Below are 21,278 nucleotides of genomic sequence, written 5' to 3'. Positions count from 1 at the left end.
GTTTTGTTTTTGCTGTATTTATTTGTCTGAAAAGCACTAACAGATATAGATTGTTTACAACAGATCTACACGCGATACAAGTAAGGTTTATTTTCATGATTAAAAGGGCACTATGTAGTTTTTCTACCCCCAATTTACGTAGTCCACTTTTAATCATGTACTCTCTAAGGCGATGTCTTCAAATTGCTTCTTTTGTCCGACTAACCAACCCAGACCCTAAAGGCAATTCCCATTTCTGACATTTCAGCTGGAAAAATGGTCACGATGATCAAATGATTGTCAAAATGAGATGCATTTCATTTTCTTTCCATAGACCATCGTCGCAGCTCTACTCAGGAGGGTGAACCGGTCAGGCAGTAAACCATTTTGATCAGGCATTATGTAGGGCAGCTAGAGGCAAGGAGGGACTGGAAATTAAGGGTAAGTAAACAGCTTGTTGCACTGATATGCGACCTGATCCTGTGTTGTGGTTAGACACAAAAAGTGGTGCCGACAGTACTCTGTAGATACGAGAACTGGGACATAGGAACACAGGGCTGATGGGAGCTTGGAAAACTCGGTATAAAAGGGCAGAGCAGAGGAAAGTGCATAATCCTAAACCAATGTTAAATAGTGATGTAGGGGAAACAGGTTTCTGGAGAACTTCATTATGAGCCATAGCGCAGAAAAATAGCTCAATGTCTCGGTGCAAAATGTCGACATCTGCTGGTCAAACGGTGGTATTGCATCTGTATGGATGGTTAATGTCTGACACCAGGATCAAAACATCAGAACACAAGCAGTTTTCTGACGTACGTGAATTATTTGTTTCTATAAAGTCGGGGTCATAATAGCCAACAGTGGAAAGAGTGCTGAAAATTTGAGTATAATTACATTAATAAAATGTTACTCAATTACAAGTAAAACTACTGTTATTAAGATAGATAATTGAGTGAAAGTACAACTTAATCTTTTTCAAACACTACACTGAAACACAGAGAATTGGGTGGTGTGTCTGCTTCTCCAAATTTTCCGTCTGAGTTACTCCCAACTCCTGATCAGTTCTGCTCAGATGTAAATTAAAATTGTGTTCAGTACTTAATTATGATTACAAAAGTAACAATGTAGATTACATACAGACTTGGGGAGTAATGGAATACATGACGCGGGATTACAGTTGTAAAACAAAGAATGATATACTCGTCGGTAACATACTGAAAGTCACCTTACAGATGTTTGTCCATCCATCCATTGTCTGTAACCGCTTTCTCCCTTTTATGGGGCCGCAGGTTTTTTTTTTGCTGTAGCCAATCCCAGCTGTCTCTGGGCGAGGGCCGAGTAAACCCTGGACAAGTCGCCAGCTCATCGCAGGCAGATGTTTGGGATTGAAGTAATCCAAAAGTAGTTACATTACTCTCATATTGGGAGACTTGGGTTACATTACTGAATACATTTTTTAACTAGTAACTAGTAACACCGAAATACATTTTTAAAGTAACCCTACCAACCCTGATTACACGATGTAATGCTTACTTAAGTACGGAAAAAACTACAGACATAAAAAATACTTAAAGTGGCACCCAAAAATGACCTAAGTAGTTGCAATTAGTTTGCTCCACCCCTGATAATAATATATAATTTATAAACAGAGTTTGTAAAAATATAGTGTCAACATACAGCAGTGACCAATGATGTCAACTACATGAGAGTGTATACGTCCATGTACTGTGTGTTTCATATATATACACACAGTATATAACTATACTCATAAGTCCATAAGAATGCTCACATTTTACCGTGTATTTGTAACTGTCTGGAAATCCAAAGTTAAAACTGTAAGTTACAACATAAATTCTGAAAATATTACAGCTGCATGGGAGAGATGCCTGATAGAGGAGAGGATAGAGAACTTGGATCAGTCTCATTTTTTTTTTATCCCGGAATGAACAAGGTGCAGATAACTGAGGAGGACATCTGCTTTAAGAAAAGGAAAAAGATATAGTGATAAGTGAAAGAACTGATCTCCAACCATAACATGATATAAAGCCAGCTGAGATGTTTCTTCTAACTCCCCCCAAAGTAAATAAAAGAGAAATCTGAGTCCTTTCTGACCTCGGTACACAGTACAACTAACATCACTGCCGCTTTTAAGCTATTTCTAACTCTAATGAAGACATTTTTATAACTTTTGACTTCAACCGAGAATAAAACATGAATGCGCAACACGTTATTAACATGCATTCACTTTTGCAAAGTAATATAATATGCTCACAGGCCACATGCTCCATAAATGTTCTCCCAGATGTCATGGATGCCCTGTCAACATTTTTGAGACGTTGCCGTTTCTATGGATAAATTATATTCCATCATCTTTCCAAGCCCGTGTATCGTTTCCTGCTAGTGTTTCTGAGCTTCTGTATAATATATAGTTTAGCATAAATATCCTTGTTTAGCTCTCTATCCAAATTTTGTTTAATTTTGTACTTTACAGTTTAACCAGTTTACACTCACATTAGAGAAAGTAAAAATGAATGTATTCATACATGAGAAATGTTCAAAAATCATAAACTTTATTTGCGTTGCACTTTTCAAAACATGGTTACAAAGTGCTTTACGGGTACAAACACAGCTGATATAAAAACTAGAAACACATAAAAATGGTACAAAAAGGACACAGATAACTGTGATGTATATTTATTTCTAACACTCTACGACAACTAATGTAAGAGTTATGTTATGGTTGAATCAGATTCCCCGCGGTCCTGATGTGAACTGGGATTTCTCAGGATCTAGGTCACGGGTAATCAGGAGCTATTGGGTCCACCTGTGATGTTTTCCCTCAGCTGATCTGCAGTCAGTCAGCTGGGAGACTATATAAGGGGGCTGCAGTTCCCCTGCTCAGGTTGGTTGTGTGTTTTCAGGGAGCGGACGCTGTCAGTTGGCTCTTTTTCTGTTTGGGGTGAAAATCTTGGGTTGAGTGTTTGAGATTTCTTTCTTTTTGCCAGTTTCTATACATTTTGTTTAACCCCCTGATTTTTTGTTCGTCCATCTAACGTCGTGGTTTTATTCCCACCGCCATCTTTTAGACACCAGGGGACCAGTTTGCTTTGAGCCTTTCTGTGATTTGTGCAGTGCTTTGTTAGTTTCAAGAGCAAGAGCAATTTTTAGATTAGCCCTCGAGTAAAACACTCACCAGTTAACCCAATCATTTTTTATTTTTCCAATCTTTAAACAACATTTTCCTCAGAGGTTTATGAAGTTTTGATTGTACTGTGTGTATTGTGAGTTTTGAGTGTCTAAAAAAGACAATCCTGATCTGTCATTAGTGATTGATTATTTTATTTAATGCCATAAGAAGCACCTTGTTACTTTTCCACCTCAGCCAGTTTAATTTAAATTGTCAAAATTGTTAAATCGAAAAGCAAAATAAATTGCCTCAACAAGTTTTACAATCTGTGCAGCATACACAACCCTGTGTTTAGTATGGATGAGGAAAAACACAAATTTTCATGTATAGGAAAACAACTGGGAAAACTTTTACTTTGAATTGAGTTGCTGATATTTGCTCAATTTGATCATTAAATGTAGAAACAAGTTTAAAAGTCATGAGTAACATGAGCAAGTTTGTTTTAATTTCTCCCTGAAACACAGATAAGAACACAAAAAAGCAATTAACCCTTTTATTTGGTATATGTAATATATGTATATAATCTAATATATGCTTCTTTTCCCCCAGATTCTGTATAAACTATATATCATGTGAGTAACATGAGAGATGCTTCTTTCTAAGTTAACCTTTAAGTTAATATTCCCCATTTTTATATGAATTAGTGTGTGAAGAATATTACCAATGAATTATAGCATAAATATATTATACATATAAGTTCAGTCACTGTCTGCTCTTGTACATTTAAAACTCTCGGCACTCCCGGTGTTTCACTGCACGGCTCACATACGCATATTGTATAAGGATGAGTCGCTTAGTGTGCTGGAACACGCTACAGCTTTGTGTTTGTCTGTGTGTGTGTGTGTGTCACAGGACTGCGCTGTTTGTCTCTCTTTCCACTATTATAATTTTTTAAATTAATTTATTATTATTATTATTATTATTATTATTATTTACTCTAGCTTTGAGCTTTTTTGCTTTGTTTGTTGCATCATAAATCCTATTTTTGTATTTCTTTTCATTCATTGCTCACTGAAAAAAATATCCTAAAAGTGAATTAATTTAATTAAAAAGATGACATACTGAAAATAATAACATTTCTAAATAAATGAAATAAAAAGGTGTAAATCTTAGTGGTTGAATATGGTCGCTATTGTAATGCAAAATAAAAAAAATAATGTTTCAACTAAAAATACTCTTGGTTAGATTTATATGACTTCTTTTTTTCAAAACATTAATATTATTATTATTACATTTATGACATTCTGTACAATTCCATGACATAACACCCTAGTTTATATACATTACATATGATGTTTTGCATAGTGTCCTCTTTCCCTGTAAAGAACATTTGATTTGTAATTAAAATAGTAAGTAATGTTGTCATTTAAAAAATGTATTCCTTGACTTTGAGGGCTAAACTATTCTCATACAGTTCTTTCAAAACTATTACTAAAAAATAGTCCCAAAAACAAATATTGTCTAAAATCTTTATTTAAAACTTTTGTACAGTCAATAAAATTCATCTGAAGATTTAAAATCCAAGTGACCATAAGCTTAATGTTTCTGAATCTTACGTTTCACACTCACCAAATACTTTCCCTACAAAAATCACTTAATAAAATACCAACAGACAGAAACGTATTGCCATATCTGTTCAGTTTTTTCTTAATATAAAAACATTCAAAATATAATTCTCAGAGTCTAAACTCAGACTGTGACAAAAACTTAAAATAATTACCTTAAAAGCTTATTGCATCACATGCTTAGCAGCCAGCAGAAGAGCATTATTGCTTGAACAAGAGTTACAGGGAGAATTATAGTCCAAAAACATAGTTTGTGCAAATTTGAATTACAAAATGAGCTATTTGTGCAAATAAGCTTCTGCATACTTGTGTGATGGATTTCTCAGCAGACCTTGAGTTTGTCCTTGTTGAGAAGAAACTTGTCCAGGTAGCCCTGCACCTTCGCCAGAGTCAGGTAGAGGTGAGTGTCGGGGAACAAGCTGTTGCTGACCTCTCCTGTGGGCCTGTCGTTGACGGGACAGTTCATCGTGACGGCGAGGGAGCGCACCAGTCCCTCCAAGCTGGAGACGTCCGCCTGGATCTGATTGAGGGATTCTGGGCTCTTCAGCTCCTGGTCCAGAAGTGCGAGGTCGTAGCTGATGTTAGTTAGTCCGTTAATGGAGGGAGCGCTGAATTCTATCTGTGGAGCGACGGGCAACTGAGGAAGAGAAGAGGAACTTGTGAAATTTTATCTCAGAATGTTGCTTCAACTGTTTCCACCACGGACATCAACACTGTGCATACCTTTGCCCTTAGTATCCTGATGTGGACGAGGGTTGTCTGAGCAATGTTTGTTATGCTCCTAATGGTATTTCTGATGGAGTCATCCCTCTTGGGAAGGCTCGAGCAGCTGTGGGCCACCACCAGGGAGACAAAGAGAATGACTGAAAGGATCTGCATCCTAGAAAACCAAATAATACAAAATGAATTACATGAATCACAACGTAACAATCTGCACAATTTCTCAGTTTGTTTTTTTTTGCAAATAAATACCATATTTTCCCCTTCAGATGTAGAAGCAGAGTGTTACTTGTATTTTTTTGTTGCTCATATATAATGTAAAGTATATTTAGGCTTACCTGTGTTTTTGGCTGTGCTTCTGATGACAAGGAGATGTGTCAAGTGCCTCCTCGCAGGTTTCACCCACCCATTTAAATAGTCTGCTCTGAACCTGAGGTTTGCCTCTGCCCCTTCCCCTCCTCCCTCCCCGATTCAAACCTGAACCTGACCACCGCAGGTTGACTTATCAACATGCTCCGGCTGTGAAAGACATGTTTTCACAATTAAAAAAAAAAAAAAAGATAAATTACTATAATCTGACTCAGTCTCTTGGAAGTGACGTGTTCTTAGGTTTGTTTTCCCCTGTGAGAGGATTTCACCTGATGCATGCGTGTGATATAAGCCGATTTAAAAAAAAATATTATTTCAATGTTAACATGACGTGATGGAAAATTTGAATGTGTAGGTAGACTGTAGCAGCGGAAACCCACTAATAACCATGTGCGTGACTAAACAAAGAAACAGATGATAGGGTGGAGATGAAAAGAAGTATGTATGTAGAAACACGACAAACGCTTAAATGCCATTTTTTATTATAGAATAAAAGCAGTGAGTCATCATCTGGATTTTCTTTACATGTGTCCTTTATTCTTTAGACATACCTGAATTGTAGCCATAAATAACTAAGACTTATGGTGCCTATGACGTCTTCCACGTGTTTATTGTTGTTGTTAGAGACAAAAGCGGCGACGGGAAGTCAAAAATGCACGTGCACGCAAAGTTCGTAAACTGTGATGGTTTTTTCCGGAGGTGTTTCTCAGGGCCTTATGCTCCTGCCACTAAACCTTTGTTGAGTGTATGTAATAACTGTCTGAAAGACAGTATACCACATTCTCCATTTTTGTTCCACTGCAGCATTGTTCCTTGAACGCTAATGCAGGGTTTCCCCAGTTTAAGCTCCCTTTTTATGACCAACAACAGAATTCCACAAGCTTGCTTAAAAAACTTGCAGGAGTTTCTCTTGAGTTTTTTGTTGCTGTTGTTCTTTATCTAGTATTAGCCCTCTCGCAGAGCTGATTACTCAAAGTCTAGTAAAGTCAGGTAAAGAAATGTTTTACGAAATATACCGGTGCCACAACAAGTGGTTAACACTTTAATATATCAAGCTTGAAACTGCAAACAGTTAGTGGCATATTGTTCTAAATAAAATGTTTTTACTTTGTTAGCTTAACTGGATACTCATTGCTAGCTAAAGTGTAGTTAAGTTGTTATTTAAGATGAATATTTACCCTAGTGGTGGTAGCTTAGTCGAGCTGGATGCGCAGTCTGTTGCTTATGTGTTGTTACCTTTTTAGGTAAGCTGGATACTCAGTGTCCAGCTAACATTTTGTAAGCTTCTTTGCTAAGCTAAATACTCCCTGCCAGCTTAAGTGTTGTGAGTTGTTATTTGAGATGACCACTTACAATATAAGCTTCTTTGCTGGGAAATTTGAGGGGCATATGGATGCAAGGTGAGAGTATACAGCCATGCTAGCGGCGCTTTGAGCTTGTAGTTAGCAGCACTTAGCAAGTAATATGTACCAGGTTGACGCCCTTAGTTTAGCCTGTAAGCATGCTAACTCTTGCCAAGTACCTCTGACACAAACTTCAGCTGAGGTTGATGGTATTGTTGTTAATTTTACAGGATTTCTTTTTATAAACGATTGGATTGGGCAAATTAATATTGTGATAATAAGATGTTGTTACCTTGTTAGCTACAATGAATACTCAGTGTCTAGCTGACATGTCGTTAGTATGTTAGCTGAGCTTAACACTTGTTTGCTAATGCTAAAAGCCAACAGGTTAATATGTTGCAACGAGCCAAGTGTTTTGATTAAACACGTCTTTCTTTCCGGTCACTATCTTTTTGGCCCAGATTGAGCAGTCTTAAAGCCAGGAGGGCTGCTTCATACCTGTGTCACGCGGTAGGCTATGCAAGGCCTCTTAATTGGAAAAAGGCTCTCACTCTGTGGATGTAGCTTGCTCTTAATGCACTCACGTCCCCCTGGCTGACCTGCAGCTGTGCACCCACTGTGTGTTGATGCCACAAATATGCCCTAGAAAGAAGGCTAAGCATGCCAGTGTCCGACATCCAAACCTCGACCGCTTCCTGGGCCTGGAGAGCCTATTTTTATTTTATTTTTAAGGTGAGAAGCTCCTCAGAGTCTCCTGCAGAGGAAAACAAGACAATGTTGTGACTTTTTCTAAAAGCAGAGATCTGGTGTAGTGGCATAAATTAGGCAAACATCAGCCACACAGAAATACACACTTGAATTTTTGTTTTCTTCTTGAGGACACGAAGACGTGTTTTGGATGCCTCTCGTAAATTCCAAAGCACACTTGTGTATGCAGATTCCTCCAGTCGGGTGGCTAACCTGTCTTTAAGACGCTCTTGTTGGCAATTAAAACTTATAGTCACAACTTTTGCTTCTGTGTTTACTTCTGGTTACCATGGAGAAGCTGTAACAACGCATACTCCTGTCTCGATGTGCTGAGCCGGTTCAGTCGCCTTCACGTCAGGTTACACTTAATGTGCTGACCTATTTCTGTGACTGATACATTTATTGAAGTGGTGGAACCATTGGCTAAGTTTACTGCTGCCTTTTTTAGTTTGAGTGCAAAAAAATAAAAATGAATCACTGACCGACATTGAAAGATGGATTAAAAACACTAACAAGAGTGTAATGATATGATCCAGAAAATTTTCTTTTAGTGAGTTTCTGATGGTATTTTGCTTCTGAAGAATTTCTTAATCCTCAGAAAGATGACAGTTTATATTTGTTTCCTAATAACTATTGGTGAACTTTGCAAATAAACATTTTTCCTCTGCAGACAGGGCAGTGGATTAATTGTATTTATATGTCACTGAACCGTGAACTACTCCAGTAAACGTTTTCTTGTTGCCTCCAATTCGAACATCACTGGTAAATAAGACCAAATTACAGATTCGCCAACTCAGTAGCACGAGATTTCCAGATGTTGAATTACTGTCAACAGTTTTGTTAACAGAATCATGTAACGGGAGCGCGCCAAAACATGAAATCTGCTTTTCATCCAGTCTGGCCGGCTCACCAGCTTATTTCGTAGGAATAAAACGTGACGCAGATGGAAATACCTTGCCTCTGAAGTAGATGATACATGGAGGCAAAAAAAAAAAAAAAAAAAAAAGGGCTCAAGAGGAGGAGCAACTTCTTGGAATAAGGGATTTGGTCAGTTCCAGTAAGCTTACATGGCACACACCCCTTCTATGCTTTTAGGGAACCACTGGGAACAAACGGTGTCTGACTTGGCGCAAGGGAAATAGTTGTGGTTTAATACACATGACAAAGGAATGAGAGTGATTGGACAGTGAGATTCAAGGGAACGGTCAGACAGCGTGTGTTTTCCCTGAAACCTTGCAACCTCAGAAAAACATATCAATCAATAAAAATGAAGTGTTTTGCAGCCACGTGTCGGCTGCGGTGGATGTCTCAACCACATCAGTGCCCTGGCTCTATGGATGGCAATGCTAGTTGTTCAATCACAGACAGTCGTGATCCGCCAGGATGAATAATAACTTTGGTAATCCCATAAATTTTCCTCTAGTACCACCACCAGATTGACATCTTTACAACTTTTAAATGGATTGCCATGAAATTTATAAACATTATTACCCCCTCAAGATAAAGTTGAATAGAATTGGGTAGTTCACAATTTTAATTTAAACGAACAACATTCCCTTTAACCTCAGCTGCACATCGTGTTTACTGGTACTTCAAAAGCGTTAGCATGCTAACAGGCTAAACTAAAAGAGAAAACCTGGTAAATATTTGGCTACTTGCTAAACATCAGCTTTTTAGCATGCAGATGCTCCTCCAGTCGTCCCTATGAAGAAGGTGTGTTGTTTTTTATTATTCAGGGTGTTTAATGAATATGTTGTTAGCTATTTGAAGTTTGAACCTCGATATGACAACAGATTAATAACATGTTAGTCAGGCACTGAGTATTTAACTTTAACTTGGAAAATTTTGGGAATTTGCACTTGCGACTCGTGTGTTCATGAGCTTTTATATTCCCTATTTGGGGGATTTGTACTTCCGACTCCTGTGTTCATGAGCTTTTAGGCTTTAATGTGAAATCGAAAAGGAAGATGTGTTTTATTGCTCGAGGTGTTTAAGCATGCTGAGTATTACACGAAGTATTCAACTCAGCTAAGCTAACGAAACATTAGCTAGAAACAGACCCTGCATTCCTGTTTCCCTTTTCAGGAAACAACTTCGTTGTGTTCATGAGTTTTTCAGTTGTACTGTGAAGACAAATTGAACGCTACAAAGAAGATATGTTGTAATTTATTGCTTAGGGCCTTTAAACAACATGCTTGAGGTCAATATTACAAAAAGCTAATAACACGTTAGCTAAACACTGAGTAATCAACTTGGCTAAGCTAACGGCACATTACCAAGAAATTTACTTTCGCTTACAACATGTCGATAGCTGTTTGAAGTTTGAATATATGTGACAGAGTGATTTTATCCCAGAATTTTAACTGCATTAGAACAATCACTAACCAGTGAAATAAAGTGTTTATTTGTGAAATTCCCTATATGATAGTTTCCAAGTTGTTGGTCCATCTTGAGTGGGTGTTCATGTTAATTTTTTTTTAGCCGAGAATAGATTTTTCAGATTATCTCAACACCACATGAATGCACTAATCTATTTGTCTTTCTAGCTGCCTAAATGCAAAAAACACAGCATTTGCTCATCCCCTCATACATGTTTCTCCTTTTAAAGTCAGAGAGAATGATGACTGCACATTTAATTTTGATAAAAACAAGTGGTCGCTCTCGGAAGTGATGAAACCTCATCTCCGGTGACCTGCGTGAACACCCGGTATTTCTACCCGTCCTGCCAGCTGAATGACTGGAAAACGATTTATTTTCTGCTCTGTCGACTCATGTCACTTCTCTTTTATTATTGGGCTTTAGGCAATTAAATGTAATCACGTCACCGAGTTGAAAACAGTTGTCAGCACTTGGCAAAAACACCAAGACTGAGCACCAAAACACAGAACAGATCTTAGATCTCTCTTAGGCAGAGAGTCAGGAATAGCAAACATGACGGCATATTTTGTTACAGCAAGTGAGGCAGTATGTTATCCAGCTCTCACACAATTTACCGTAACCTTTGATGTGAATCGTCACAAGGAGGAGGCCTTCCGGTATGAGACAGGGTAAAACGGCTATTCACCTGTTAAGTTTCCAGCTGTGAGACCTGTGAAAACTTTACTGGAACACAGTTTGGTTTCAAATCAGCTGTGTTTTGTGATGGAGCTGCACAGTGTGTCACTGGTTGCAGTTCACCAAACATCCTCTGGAGAGCTGCACACACCCAGAGATTTAATGAAGGAGCGTGTGTCTCAACTCCACATGACATTCCCTCCTTTCATATTCATTTTACTTGAGGGCGAGCCTGAAATGATCTCCTGAATGCAACACCTCAGAGAAATCACACATTAAAGGCCAACGGTTCTTAAATCACGACACAAGTGACGAAAAATACACACAAACCTACTTCTTCTTTCCAAACATTTTATTGTGTTTCACATGACATGGAGGAAAAGATACTGGAAGTCTATATTCTACAGCAATATAAGTAAAAAATAAATAAATCAATTTCAATCGTCTTTTGCCCCGTTGTTACAAATTACTTCATTTCAAGTGGGGAGAGAGCAAATGTGCATCCACCAACCCACGTCCCTATCTGATGACACGGATGAGGCACTGCCCTATATCCCATGGCGATGCGTGACACACAAATTGCGAGGCCACGGCGACTGTGATTTAACTGGGGGATTGCTAGCTCCGATCTGAAGGTCAGTCGGAGACTTTTTTTAGGTCAATTAGTGGACGCAGAGGCCTGGTCTACCGGAAAACACGTCACCCATATTAGATCGTGTGACACTGTAGGTGACCGCAAGGCAGGAAGAGTCAGTGGTGTAGTGCGGGATTAGTTGGAGCTGATGTTGGACTATAAAATCTAATTTACTTACAGATTTATTTTTATTAAGATGTTTTAACTGAAGCAAAACAACAATTTTTCCATGATCAGATACACATGAGATAAACAAACAGAACACCTTCCGTCCACAACCCCGGATGCTAATTTGTTCAAACATTGCCTTTGTGACAGAGGAACGTCTGTTTTCTACTTTTGTTCTCCACTTACAGACTTACAGGTGCAATATGCAAGAATCTTAGTTGAAAACATTCTCAAAGTTAACTAAAGATATCAATAGAATGTGATGAAATAACAGTTTTGACGTCACAATGTCTATGTATTTCATTATAGAGATATTTACAGAAGTTAGCGTGCTAGTCCCCGTCCCGAATCAGTCCTAAAACTTGTGTGCTAGCGGTATAAACACCAACACTCCCCTGGAACTCCTGAGCTCTCAGTCCAGACTCCTACTAGCTGCACTGCTAACTGAGCTAATTAGCTTATGTTAGCTCCAGTTAGAAGCAGTTAGTAGTTTCCCTGGTATTATGCTGCCCCCAATTTGACCTTTAAATAGTGAGTGCATTGGTCTTATTGATTCACTTCAGCAGCTCTAGTGTTTCTTTACTTGATCTTTAAGGAGGCAGATTTATGTTAAACTTCACTGATAATTTCATATGAAGCAATTCCTTAAAAGAGATTTAGAAATAACAGTTAATCTCTCCATTTTACAAGTTATAACTGCATTATTATTTCATTTGTGTAGGGTTGGTCATTCGGTAAAATGTTTCCTATGTTTACCTTCAAAAACTGCACAAACATTTTAAGATACTAAATATTTATCATAGGAATGTTTAGATTGTTATATGTTGTTATTGTTATAATATATTGTTGTTGACACCAAGACGGTACAGCGTTTTATCTTATTTTTATTTCAGAATCAGCGATACTCTCGAAGGGGAAATTGGGGACATTACAGTTGCTCCTCCTAGAACACAAATATCAAGCTATAGATGGATTATAAACAGAGAAAGACAGAAAGAAATAACAGCTCATGACAATAATGAAGAAAAGTCCAGCTCACAAAACATGTAAATGGCAGCAGTCGCTTTGAAGAGGAGTGAATTTGAATAAGATAAAAAGTAAACATGGATGACCACATGAGCACAACACCACTTAATAATAACCATCATTTAAAGAAAGTGGTTAAATTGCAGTTAATTAAACATTAGTTAATGGTTATTTCACTGTTAACTAACAATTAAATGCTTTACAAACCATTTATTAAGCAACTGTGAAGGTTTATAAACGTCAATTGCGACTTTATCATGGCCATCAAAACGTTTATAGACGAACTACACAGTATTAATTAAACAGTTACAAAGTGTTATAAATAACAGTGTCAACCTTACAATAAACAATGTCTTAAAGGGGCACTATGTAGTTTTGTAGCAGAAATTCAGAAATATCTATTTTTTCCATAACTGAATAAACGAGCATAAAAAAGGTCTCAAGAACACTGAAGCTAGAACGGTAGCAGGGTCCGCCACTTATAAACAAAGTAAAACAGTATGAAACTGTGTTGTCCTTTAAGGTCAGCTTGTTTATACATCAACAAAAACAAAGAGTTTGTTTATTTATTTTGTTTAAAAAATCAGTAAATGAAGATCTTCTGATTAAACTACATAGTGCACCTTTAATGAATATTTTATGAAGCACAACACTTTTTGTTAATAGACTAATGTTTAATTTAATATAAACTTGTGTAACCGGACGGAAAGAAATACTTTTAATAAGAGATGCTACAAATGCAGCAGCGTCATATGTGCATGTGCTGTACGTACAGTACGTACACAACAGAATGAGTGAAGAAGTTATCCGATTAGCGTAAGTGAAGTGTTCTCGTCAGTGGACGGAAACCGCCTCGGGTTCTGACGTACAGAAAGCACATTGTGAAGGCTCCTGGGTTTGGATAAATAATCATGTTTATGTAACACAGTGCGTCAAAGGCTCGGAGCTACACGTAGATTTTCCCTCAGCTCATTTGTTCGCTGAGTGCGTCCTATTTATGTTGTGTAGGGAGGTAATTCTGTAAACGACTGACCTGTGTACAATATACATACGCTGATAATTACGTCATGAAGCAGGAACTCCTATAGGATATGACATGGTGTATATTTGACAAGTAAATCATCTCAAAATATAAGCTTTGTAATGAAATGTACTTCAAGAAACCAGTAGAAAAAAAAACAAAATATCTGTGCACTGATTGGATTTTTTGTAATTTCTCTGGAATTCTGCCACATATTGGAGGCTCTGTTCTGTTCTTCCAGTTATATCCAGTTATTCACAGATCACAGACAATGAAAAAGTGCAACACAGTATAAACAGACATGCAATTGAAATTATTTTAGTCAAAATTTGAGAGAAAAAAAAACCATCAAATATCTACATTCATGGGTACAAAACAAGGTGCTTCAACCATACATAAAGGAGTAAATTACATGATGCCTGTGCAATTTTCCTTGAGAGGTAAAAAGGCCTGAAATATAACAAAAATATCTCATAGATTGTTCACAAAATCCACATCTGGATCGTCTCAAACCATCAATAACTAATCACATTGTTCAGTCTGCACCTGTTCCTGTGTTGTAATTATAAGCATGTATTCCGATACAGTTTCTAAGTACCTTTTAATAAAAATGACAGCATCCCAATCCAAACATCACAACATTAAAGTAATGTAAATTGATTTGTGTTACGCTGGACAACCTCAATACCAGATATATTTAAATATAGTTCCTACAGACTCCATATTTGTTTTACTTGAGACCAAAGCGATGTTGTGTGAGACTCGTGAAGTGTTGTCATGTGCTCACGTTCATGGTTACAGACTAAAATATCATTCTTCTTTCTTTTCAAATTGTAATCCTGTTAGTAACACTCTTTTTTTACTGAATGTATCTGTAATTTAATCTCGATCTACATCTTTTTTTTCTGTAACTGTAACTGAATACAGTTACCCTTTCTTGTACCCCGTAATCCTGTTACATGTATTCCGTTACTCCCCGAGCCCGAATATAAGATACTGCAAGTGTTTTCTTGGTTGATTATTCCAATATCAGAGAACTAAAGGAAGTGTAGCTTTACGCTTTTCCATCTGACATCATTGTGAGTGAAGCTGCTGTCTGAGGAGCTTTACTCATGCTGCTGTCTTTTTCTTTCTGTAACAAGACTCTCTGCAATCGGATTTTTCTCAGGTTGCCTTCCTCTGGTTAAGACATATGTTCTGCCACATCCTGCGCTCTGTTTCTCAAACGCTTCCTGTTTTAAAAAAAAATCTGATTCTTGTGTTTCACAACCCAACTGTGATCAAGCCTTTGACAATCTCAGATCTCCACTGATCTTTTCCGAGCACTGTGCCACACTACGCGTGGATGAGAGATACTCACAGCTCCGTCGGGGGAGAATGAAAGGCGACGTCTGCTTCTGATGCCAGAATCCAGTGCAGATACTTTTTGGGGTAAGGGCTTCCTGGCTACTGCCTTAGGAACAGCAAGCCCAGACCGCAAAAAGACCCACAAAGGACAGATAATTTGACGTTATCCTCTTGAGGAGATCTCGTCAGCATCTGTAGAAAGAAAGAAGGCCATCAGGAGGGGTTTCTGAAGCAGGTAGTGCTCAATATGGATGGAAACTTCTGGACACAACTCACATGGTGAAGCGTTATCAACAGAAAATATGTCAAAACCACGACATCACAACATGATACAAGTGAACCACAGAATAAACCAGTTAACTCTATTCCTGGTCATCAGGATCCACAATCTTTCATAAACAGCTGAAGCTTCTGGAAAAGGCTTTTGGTTCCCTATTGGGACGCCTACTTTTGATTGAATCTCCTCTTTTGACACGAGTTCCCCTCATTCTCGAAGAGTTTGAACTATTCCTCCTGTTAGACACCATTCATCCATCATCCATGCACAGAGAGCCCAGTGTGTCCTCCAGCTTACTTAAAGAAAAAGTTCACCCTTAAATGAAAATCCACTCTGCTCACCCTCGTGCCGATGGAAAGTCAGTTGAAGTTTCGTAGTCCGCAAAGCATTTCTGGAGCTTCACAGCGACAGAGCGTTGCAGCATTCTCAAAAGGCTGATGTAGACTTGTTTGAAAACGTTAAAAACAACCCCGAAATGCATAAAATTGTGCCTTAAAGCTCGTCCAGCGTAATCCAAGTGAGATCTGAAACTGATCTGAGATGGGGTGCAAGCTAACACTTCTAGCCCAGCAGCTACAGTGAAGATTTCAGCTTGAAAGTGGGTTAAAATAACATCTTTTCAAATCACTGTGAGATCTCAGGGCTTCCAGAGAATTTGATAATGGTGTACAAGCTTTATGAAGCCACTTTCTATCATTTTTTGATCATTTTAAAACGAGTCCCCATCCACTTCAGTTGTTTAGTAGAATGCTGCTACAGTGTTTTGCCGTGAAGCTCCAGAAATGTTTTGCAGACTACGAAACGTCGCCTGACTTTCCATCTGCATGACGCTGAGTAGTTAACGACTGGATTTTCATTTTTGTGTGATCCTTTCCTTTTAACAAATGTCCCCAAAAAACATAAAAAGTGGGAGTTATTGTTGTTATATTGTTACACATGTGTATGTGATGCTGAGAGGCCGAGGGATGAAAGGTGATGATGATCAACAGTGATGGAACACAACGTACTGATGCTGTCAGTGCTGCTACATCATAATAAATGCAGCATCATTGTCAGTGTTAATTAGCCGTCTTCATGCATCCTCCTCATCAAACGATAAACGGGATGATGTCACGAGTTTGACTGTGGGTCTTGACAGCAGCTTCCTGTTCTCCAGCACATCTGTGGCTGATTAAATGATTGGTTGAAGCTGATCAGGGATCTGATTCGCAGTGGGATTTTGGTCATAACTCCAGCAAAAGACCGTCTAGCTCGTCATGAGACCCTTGTTAATCTGACCCCTATTTAGCACCTCAGCAGCAACATGATACTTTTAGGAGGTTTGGATGGGTGTCAGGTAAATGTGCAGAAATGAAAGGAGCTGGAAATGACTTTCAGTTTCAGCGTATAACCTCAAACCATCACCAGCTGGCATCGTATGTTCCTGCAAACCACAGATATGCTGAAACTTTACGTTTCTGTATGTGTCAGTTCTCATCTTTTTGTCAGGACAACACTGTGCTTCAGGTCTGGTTACGTTTAGGCAGAAAAAATACTTGGTTTAGGTTTGGAGAAGATCACATTTTGGTGTAAAATACTGCTTTTGTTGTCAAAAACGTGGTCTCCTTGTGGTACATGAATAAAATGTATGAATTTATACACTTATCTGTGTTTTGCAGAGGTGTACAATGCCAATATTTTACTCTGTTCACCAGGCCGATGACCTTTTCAGTATCTTCATGCCAAAGAGTTTCGGGAAAGAAGAAAAATTAACATTACTTTCAAGCCTTTACACTTCAATATCAACTTCGATCATGAGAAGTTGCATTTTACGCCATTTTTGGGTCATTTTTTGACATTCTTGTATCTAAAGAAGCAGCAGGTTCAATAACTTGAGAGTTCCTTCATGACACATTAAAGTCCCTCTTCTGCTCTCTCTTCCAAAACCTGCAGAAATGTGTCAAGATGTGTCCACGTCAGAAGACGTCTTGTAGGAAAAATCTGCCCCTTTCTCATTTTCATTTTCTCAAACATCAGGATATACCTGAGCGTCTCCATCGCATCTTTTCACCTGAATTAAGATTTCATCAGTGTTCAGGAGCCCCACATCATCCTTATAAAGAAGAAGACAGCATTGCATTTTCCTTTAATGTTAAACCCTCATCACAAACTGCCCTCCACCACCACAGTCAAGGCCCTCAGCTTTCCTTACGCTACAGGAAACGATCTCACCCAGAACAGCCCCACAAACATCAGCTTCCTTTGAATTTGGTTTCTCAGGAGGAAAGTATATCTGACCTGAACATTGTAATACAGCTTAAAATGTCGTCTGTCCCTGATATTAAAGATTACATCAACTTATAAGACTGTTGCTTTGGAGAGCACATAAATCCCTCGACCTGCTTCGCCACCTGAAACACACTCTTGGTGATTTCATTCAGTCCACCTTAAAAAAAAACCACACACACTCAATTTGAAATTTAGGTGCCAAAATTTACAGTCAATGAGGAACGCTGATGCACCAAGAACTGGATGAACTGTTTTACACCCACAGACTTATGTGCCTTAAACTATCATTTCCAGCTTCTATTCTCCAAAACTCAAGCAGCACAAATCTCAGAGATCTGCCCAGATGTTTCCAGACATCAGCTTCTGCCGCGTAGGACCTCTCAGACCACATTAAAGCCATCACTGTGAATAAAAGCACGCCAAACTCAAACCACAAATCTACACCCCCCACGACCACAGGTGCTGAAAAGCCGATACAGCTGCAGATCCGGTGAGCTAATTTCCCAGCTAGACCCGAATCTTTTTGAGAAATCGACATCAGGACGAAGAGAAAAAAAAACAGCGTTCAGTCGCCACAACGGCGTTCCACCATCACGAGCCAGACACCTTCACGAGCAAGCCACTGCACCTTACTGTGAGAAGAAGAAGAAGAAGAAGAAGACGACAGCAGAAAAGGCAAAACACTTGGCTGCCTCTCTCAGCGCCACTCCATGCCACACCCTTGTGATAAAATAACTGCCTGCAAAGCAAAAGCACCAGGGCCTAAATCATACTTTTTAAAGAAAGTGTATGTATCTCATCAGTCACATTTTAGATGCTATTTCCCACAGTTCCTCACTCCCCTCAAATGTATGTCTTCTGTTGTCCATTAGAGCCCCCCTGAAGGTGTGTTGAGCCTCTTCCGGTGTGTCTACATCGCCATCATAAGTCGTTAATGTCCTCTGATGACACCGCCTCTGGATTTAGCTGCAGTCGTCCCAAAGACAAATGTGCATGTTCCTGATATTTGAGTTTCTGGGATGCTTTCGCAGCGACGCCGTGATGGAGCAAGGGAGTGTGAGACCGTGTGTGTGTGTGTGTGTGTGTGTGGGTGTGGGGGGGGGGGGGGGTTTCAATACATGCAGTCCCTATAGATAAATAAAAAAGAAAAATCATCATCGCGAACAAATATCTTGAAAGTTATAGCTCAAAGCATAAATCCAGGATCCTGCATCAGACACTCAGCTCAACTGTGAGCGTAGATCCACTCTATGTGCAGGCCTACGTCATGAAATTTCATGCTCCAGTAAAGAACAAGTTCATAAAAGGTTTTTTTTTTTTTTTTTTTGTAAAAGAATGAAAAAAAAAGGGGCTTTTGTGGTGCGTGTGTACCGGAGGAGGCGTGCGCAGCGGCACATGACCACATCTGGACGACTGATGCGGGGCCTGCGCCTGGATGTGGCTCTGTTACGTCAAGCAGCCGGGGCGGATAGGGACCGGCGGACTGGACCATCTGCACACGTAGGCATCTGCCACACTTACCTCACCACATGCGTCATAACTGGGGGGTGGGGGGTGGGGGGGGGGGGGGGGGGAGAGAGAGAAGGAGAAAAAAAAAGTGTCACATCCCCTTGTGCTCTTTCTCTAAATGTGTCCTACACTGTCCCGTGTTCAGCTGTTGGATTCAAACACGTATTTGTGCGCATGTGGTTGTGTCTTCCGCAAAAAAATAGGCCCTATTAACGTAGAAGTTCCTCCAGAACGGGGGATGGACGGATGGATGGATGGATGGATGGAGGCAGCGCCGCTCTCCAGAGGTCCTGAAACACACACAGAGAGCTGTCCGTGGTGCTGGAGCCAGCTCCGGCTGTCGTGGTGCTGGTGAACGCCCTGCGCTGGAGTCTGGGAGCCCAGTTTGTGGAAAAGAGGAGGAGGGGAGGAGGTGGAGGTGGAGGAGGAGGAGGAAAAGTGGTGAAAAAGGAAAACTCCAAACTGATAAATGCAATAAAAACACCGATCAATGTGTGTGTGTGTGTGTGTGTGTGTGTGTGTGTATTGGGGGTGGAGGGGGGGTGCAGCCTGGTGCATGAATTGGCACTTGTTGCCGGCGAGAAAGCCTCGCGAGTGGGCAACGTGTGTGTGTGTGTGTGTGTGTGTGTGCGCGCGCGCGCTCTATTCCTTGCTATTCCAATAAAAGAAGTAACGTTACTTCTTCTTCTTCTTCTGCTTTTTCCTCTTCTTGTCCACGCGCACGACTGCTCCCCCAACACACACACGCCGCGCGCGCGCGCGCGCACACACACACACACACACACACACACACGGCTATGAAAAGTAGCCCTCTATATAAACGATGATCAACCAGCTCCCTTTTTTTCTATACACAGCTCGATTTTAATGAAACTCGCCGCTTATCATTTCTCTCTCTCCCTCTCTCTCTCTCCACATTTTACGCACACACGTATCGACGCGCGTTCGACACGAGCGGACCCCTCTCACGCTCGTGGTCGGTATTTTTGAAAACATGTTTAATCATCGCACTAGAATGTCACTATCCCTCTCTCCCCACCTCTCCTCTCTCTTTTAAAAAAACCCCCCAAAACACCAATAGATGCAGAATTTCCATCCGCGCGTCAGCCGCCGTAGACGGGGCACGTCCGCGTCCGCGCTGCGGTGGATCAACTCCGAGTGGATGGAAGTCTGCACTTTTCTCTCTTTGCTTAGTTTATTTTTTTTACTCGATTGTGTGCTTTTTTCCCTCTCCCCCTCACCCCCCACAGCCCCCCTCCCCATCAGCAGCACACATCAACACGTCTCCACAACACACACACACGCGCGCGCGCACACACACACCGGCCACTCACGCTTCACCGTCCAAACTCGGGGATTGAATTTCTCAATGGCACAAACACGGACCAAGTCCAAAGCACGAACAAAAAAAAAACAGAATGGCAGCTTGTTGTTTCTTTTTTTTTCTTCTTTTCTTTTACTCTCTCTCTCTCCCTCTCTCACTCACACACACGCACACACACACACAAGCACACACACACACACACACACACACACACGCAATAAAAGCAAACCAAAATAAATAAAAAACACAAAAGAAGAGATAATAAAAATAGAGAGCGGGCTCACCCAGTCGTCACCGATCCGTGGCAGCGCGCATCATTTTTCTCGTCCCCCCCTTTTTTCCCTCCAATAATCCCTGGGAATTTGAACGGCACCCATTGATATGCAGCAGTAGGGTCCCCCCCCCCGCCCACCCCCCCCCATCACCATCACCACCACCTCCACCACCACCACCACCATAACCTCCTCCTCCTCCTCCTCCTCCCCCCCCGTCTCTTCACCACCATCACCACCCCTCCACCTCCACCCTCTCACCCTCCTCTCTCTCTCTCTCCCTCCCTCCGTCCTCCTCCTCTCCCTCTCTCCTCTCTTTCCCAGACGTCAGTCGCGTTTCGCCTTCCCCGTTCGTTCACTTCGCCCCTTCGCGTTTGTTTTATTTTTTAACCCCCCTCCTCCTCCCCACCATCTCTCCCTCTCCCTCTCTCTTCTCTCTCTCTCTCTCTCTCTCTCTCTCTCGCATCT

The 21,278-nt window shown here is 40.3% G+C and overlaps 1 protein-coding gene across 2 annotated transcripts; it reads right to left on the bottom strand.

The window, feature by feature from the left end:
• Window positions 1–4,338: 4,338 nt before the first annotated feature.
• Window positions 4,339–20,932, bottom strand: lepb (leptin b). 2 transcript variants are annotated; one of them, XM_030440543.1, is made up of 4 exons: window positions 20,823–20,932; window positions 5,790–15,352; window positions 5,455–5,611; window positions 4,339–5,368 (listed from the first exon to the last, which is right to left on the bottom strand). In XM_030440543.1, the coding sequence occupies exons 3-4, from the start codon at window positions 5,608–5,610 to the stop codon at window positions 5,054–5,056; spliced, it is 471 nt and encodes a 156-aa protein (XP_030296403.1). In that variant the 5' UTR covers window position 5,611; window positions 5,790–15,352; window positions 20,823–20,932; the 3' UTR covers window positions 4,339–5,053. The 2 variants fall into 2 exon arrangements, with proteins under 2 accessions (XP_030296403.1, XP_030296402.1); XM_030440542.1 differs by having other exon boundaries at window positions 5,455–15,352.
• Between the last annotated feature and the right edge of the window lie 346 nt (window positions 20,933–21,278).

This window comes from Sparus aurata, chromosome 14 (genome assembly GCF_900880675.1).
Source record: "Sparus aurata chromosome 14, fSpaAur1.1, whole genome shotgun sequence".
Taxonomy (NCBI): domain Eukaryota; kingdom Metazoa; phylum Chordata; class Actinopteri; order Spariformes; family Sparidae; genus Sparus; species Sparus aurata.
Note: the sequence above shows the minus strand (reverse complement) of the source record. Positions and strands in the feature narration are given on the sequence as shown.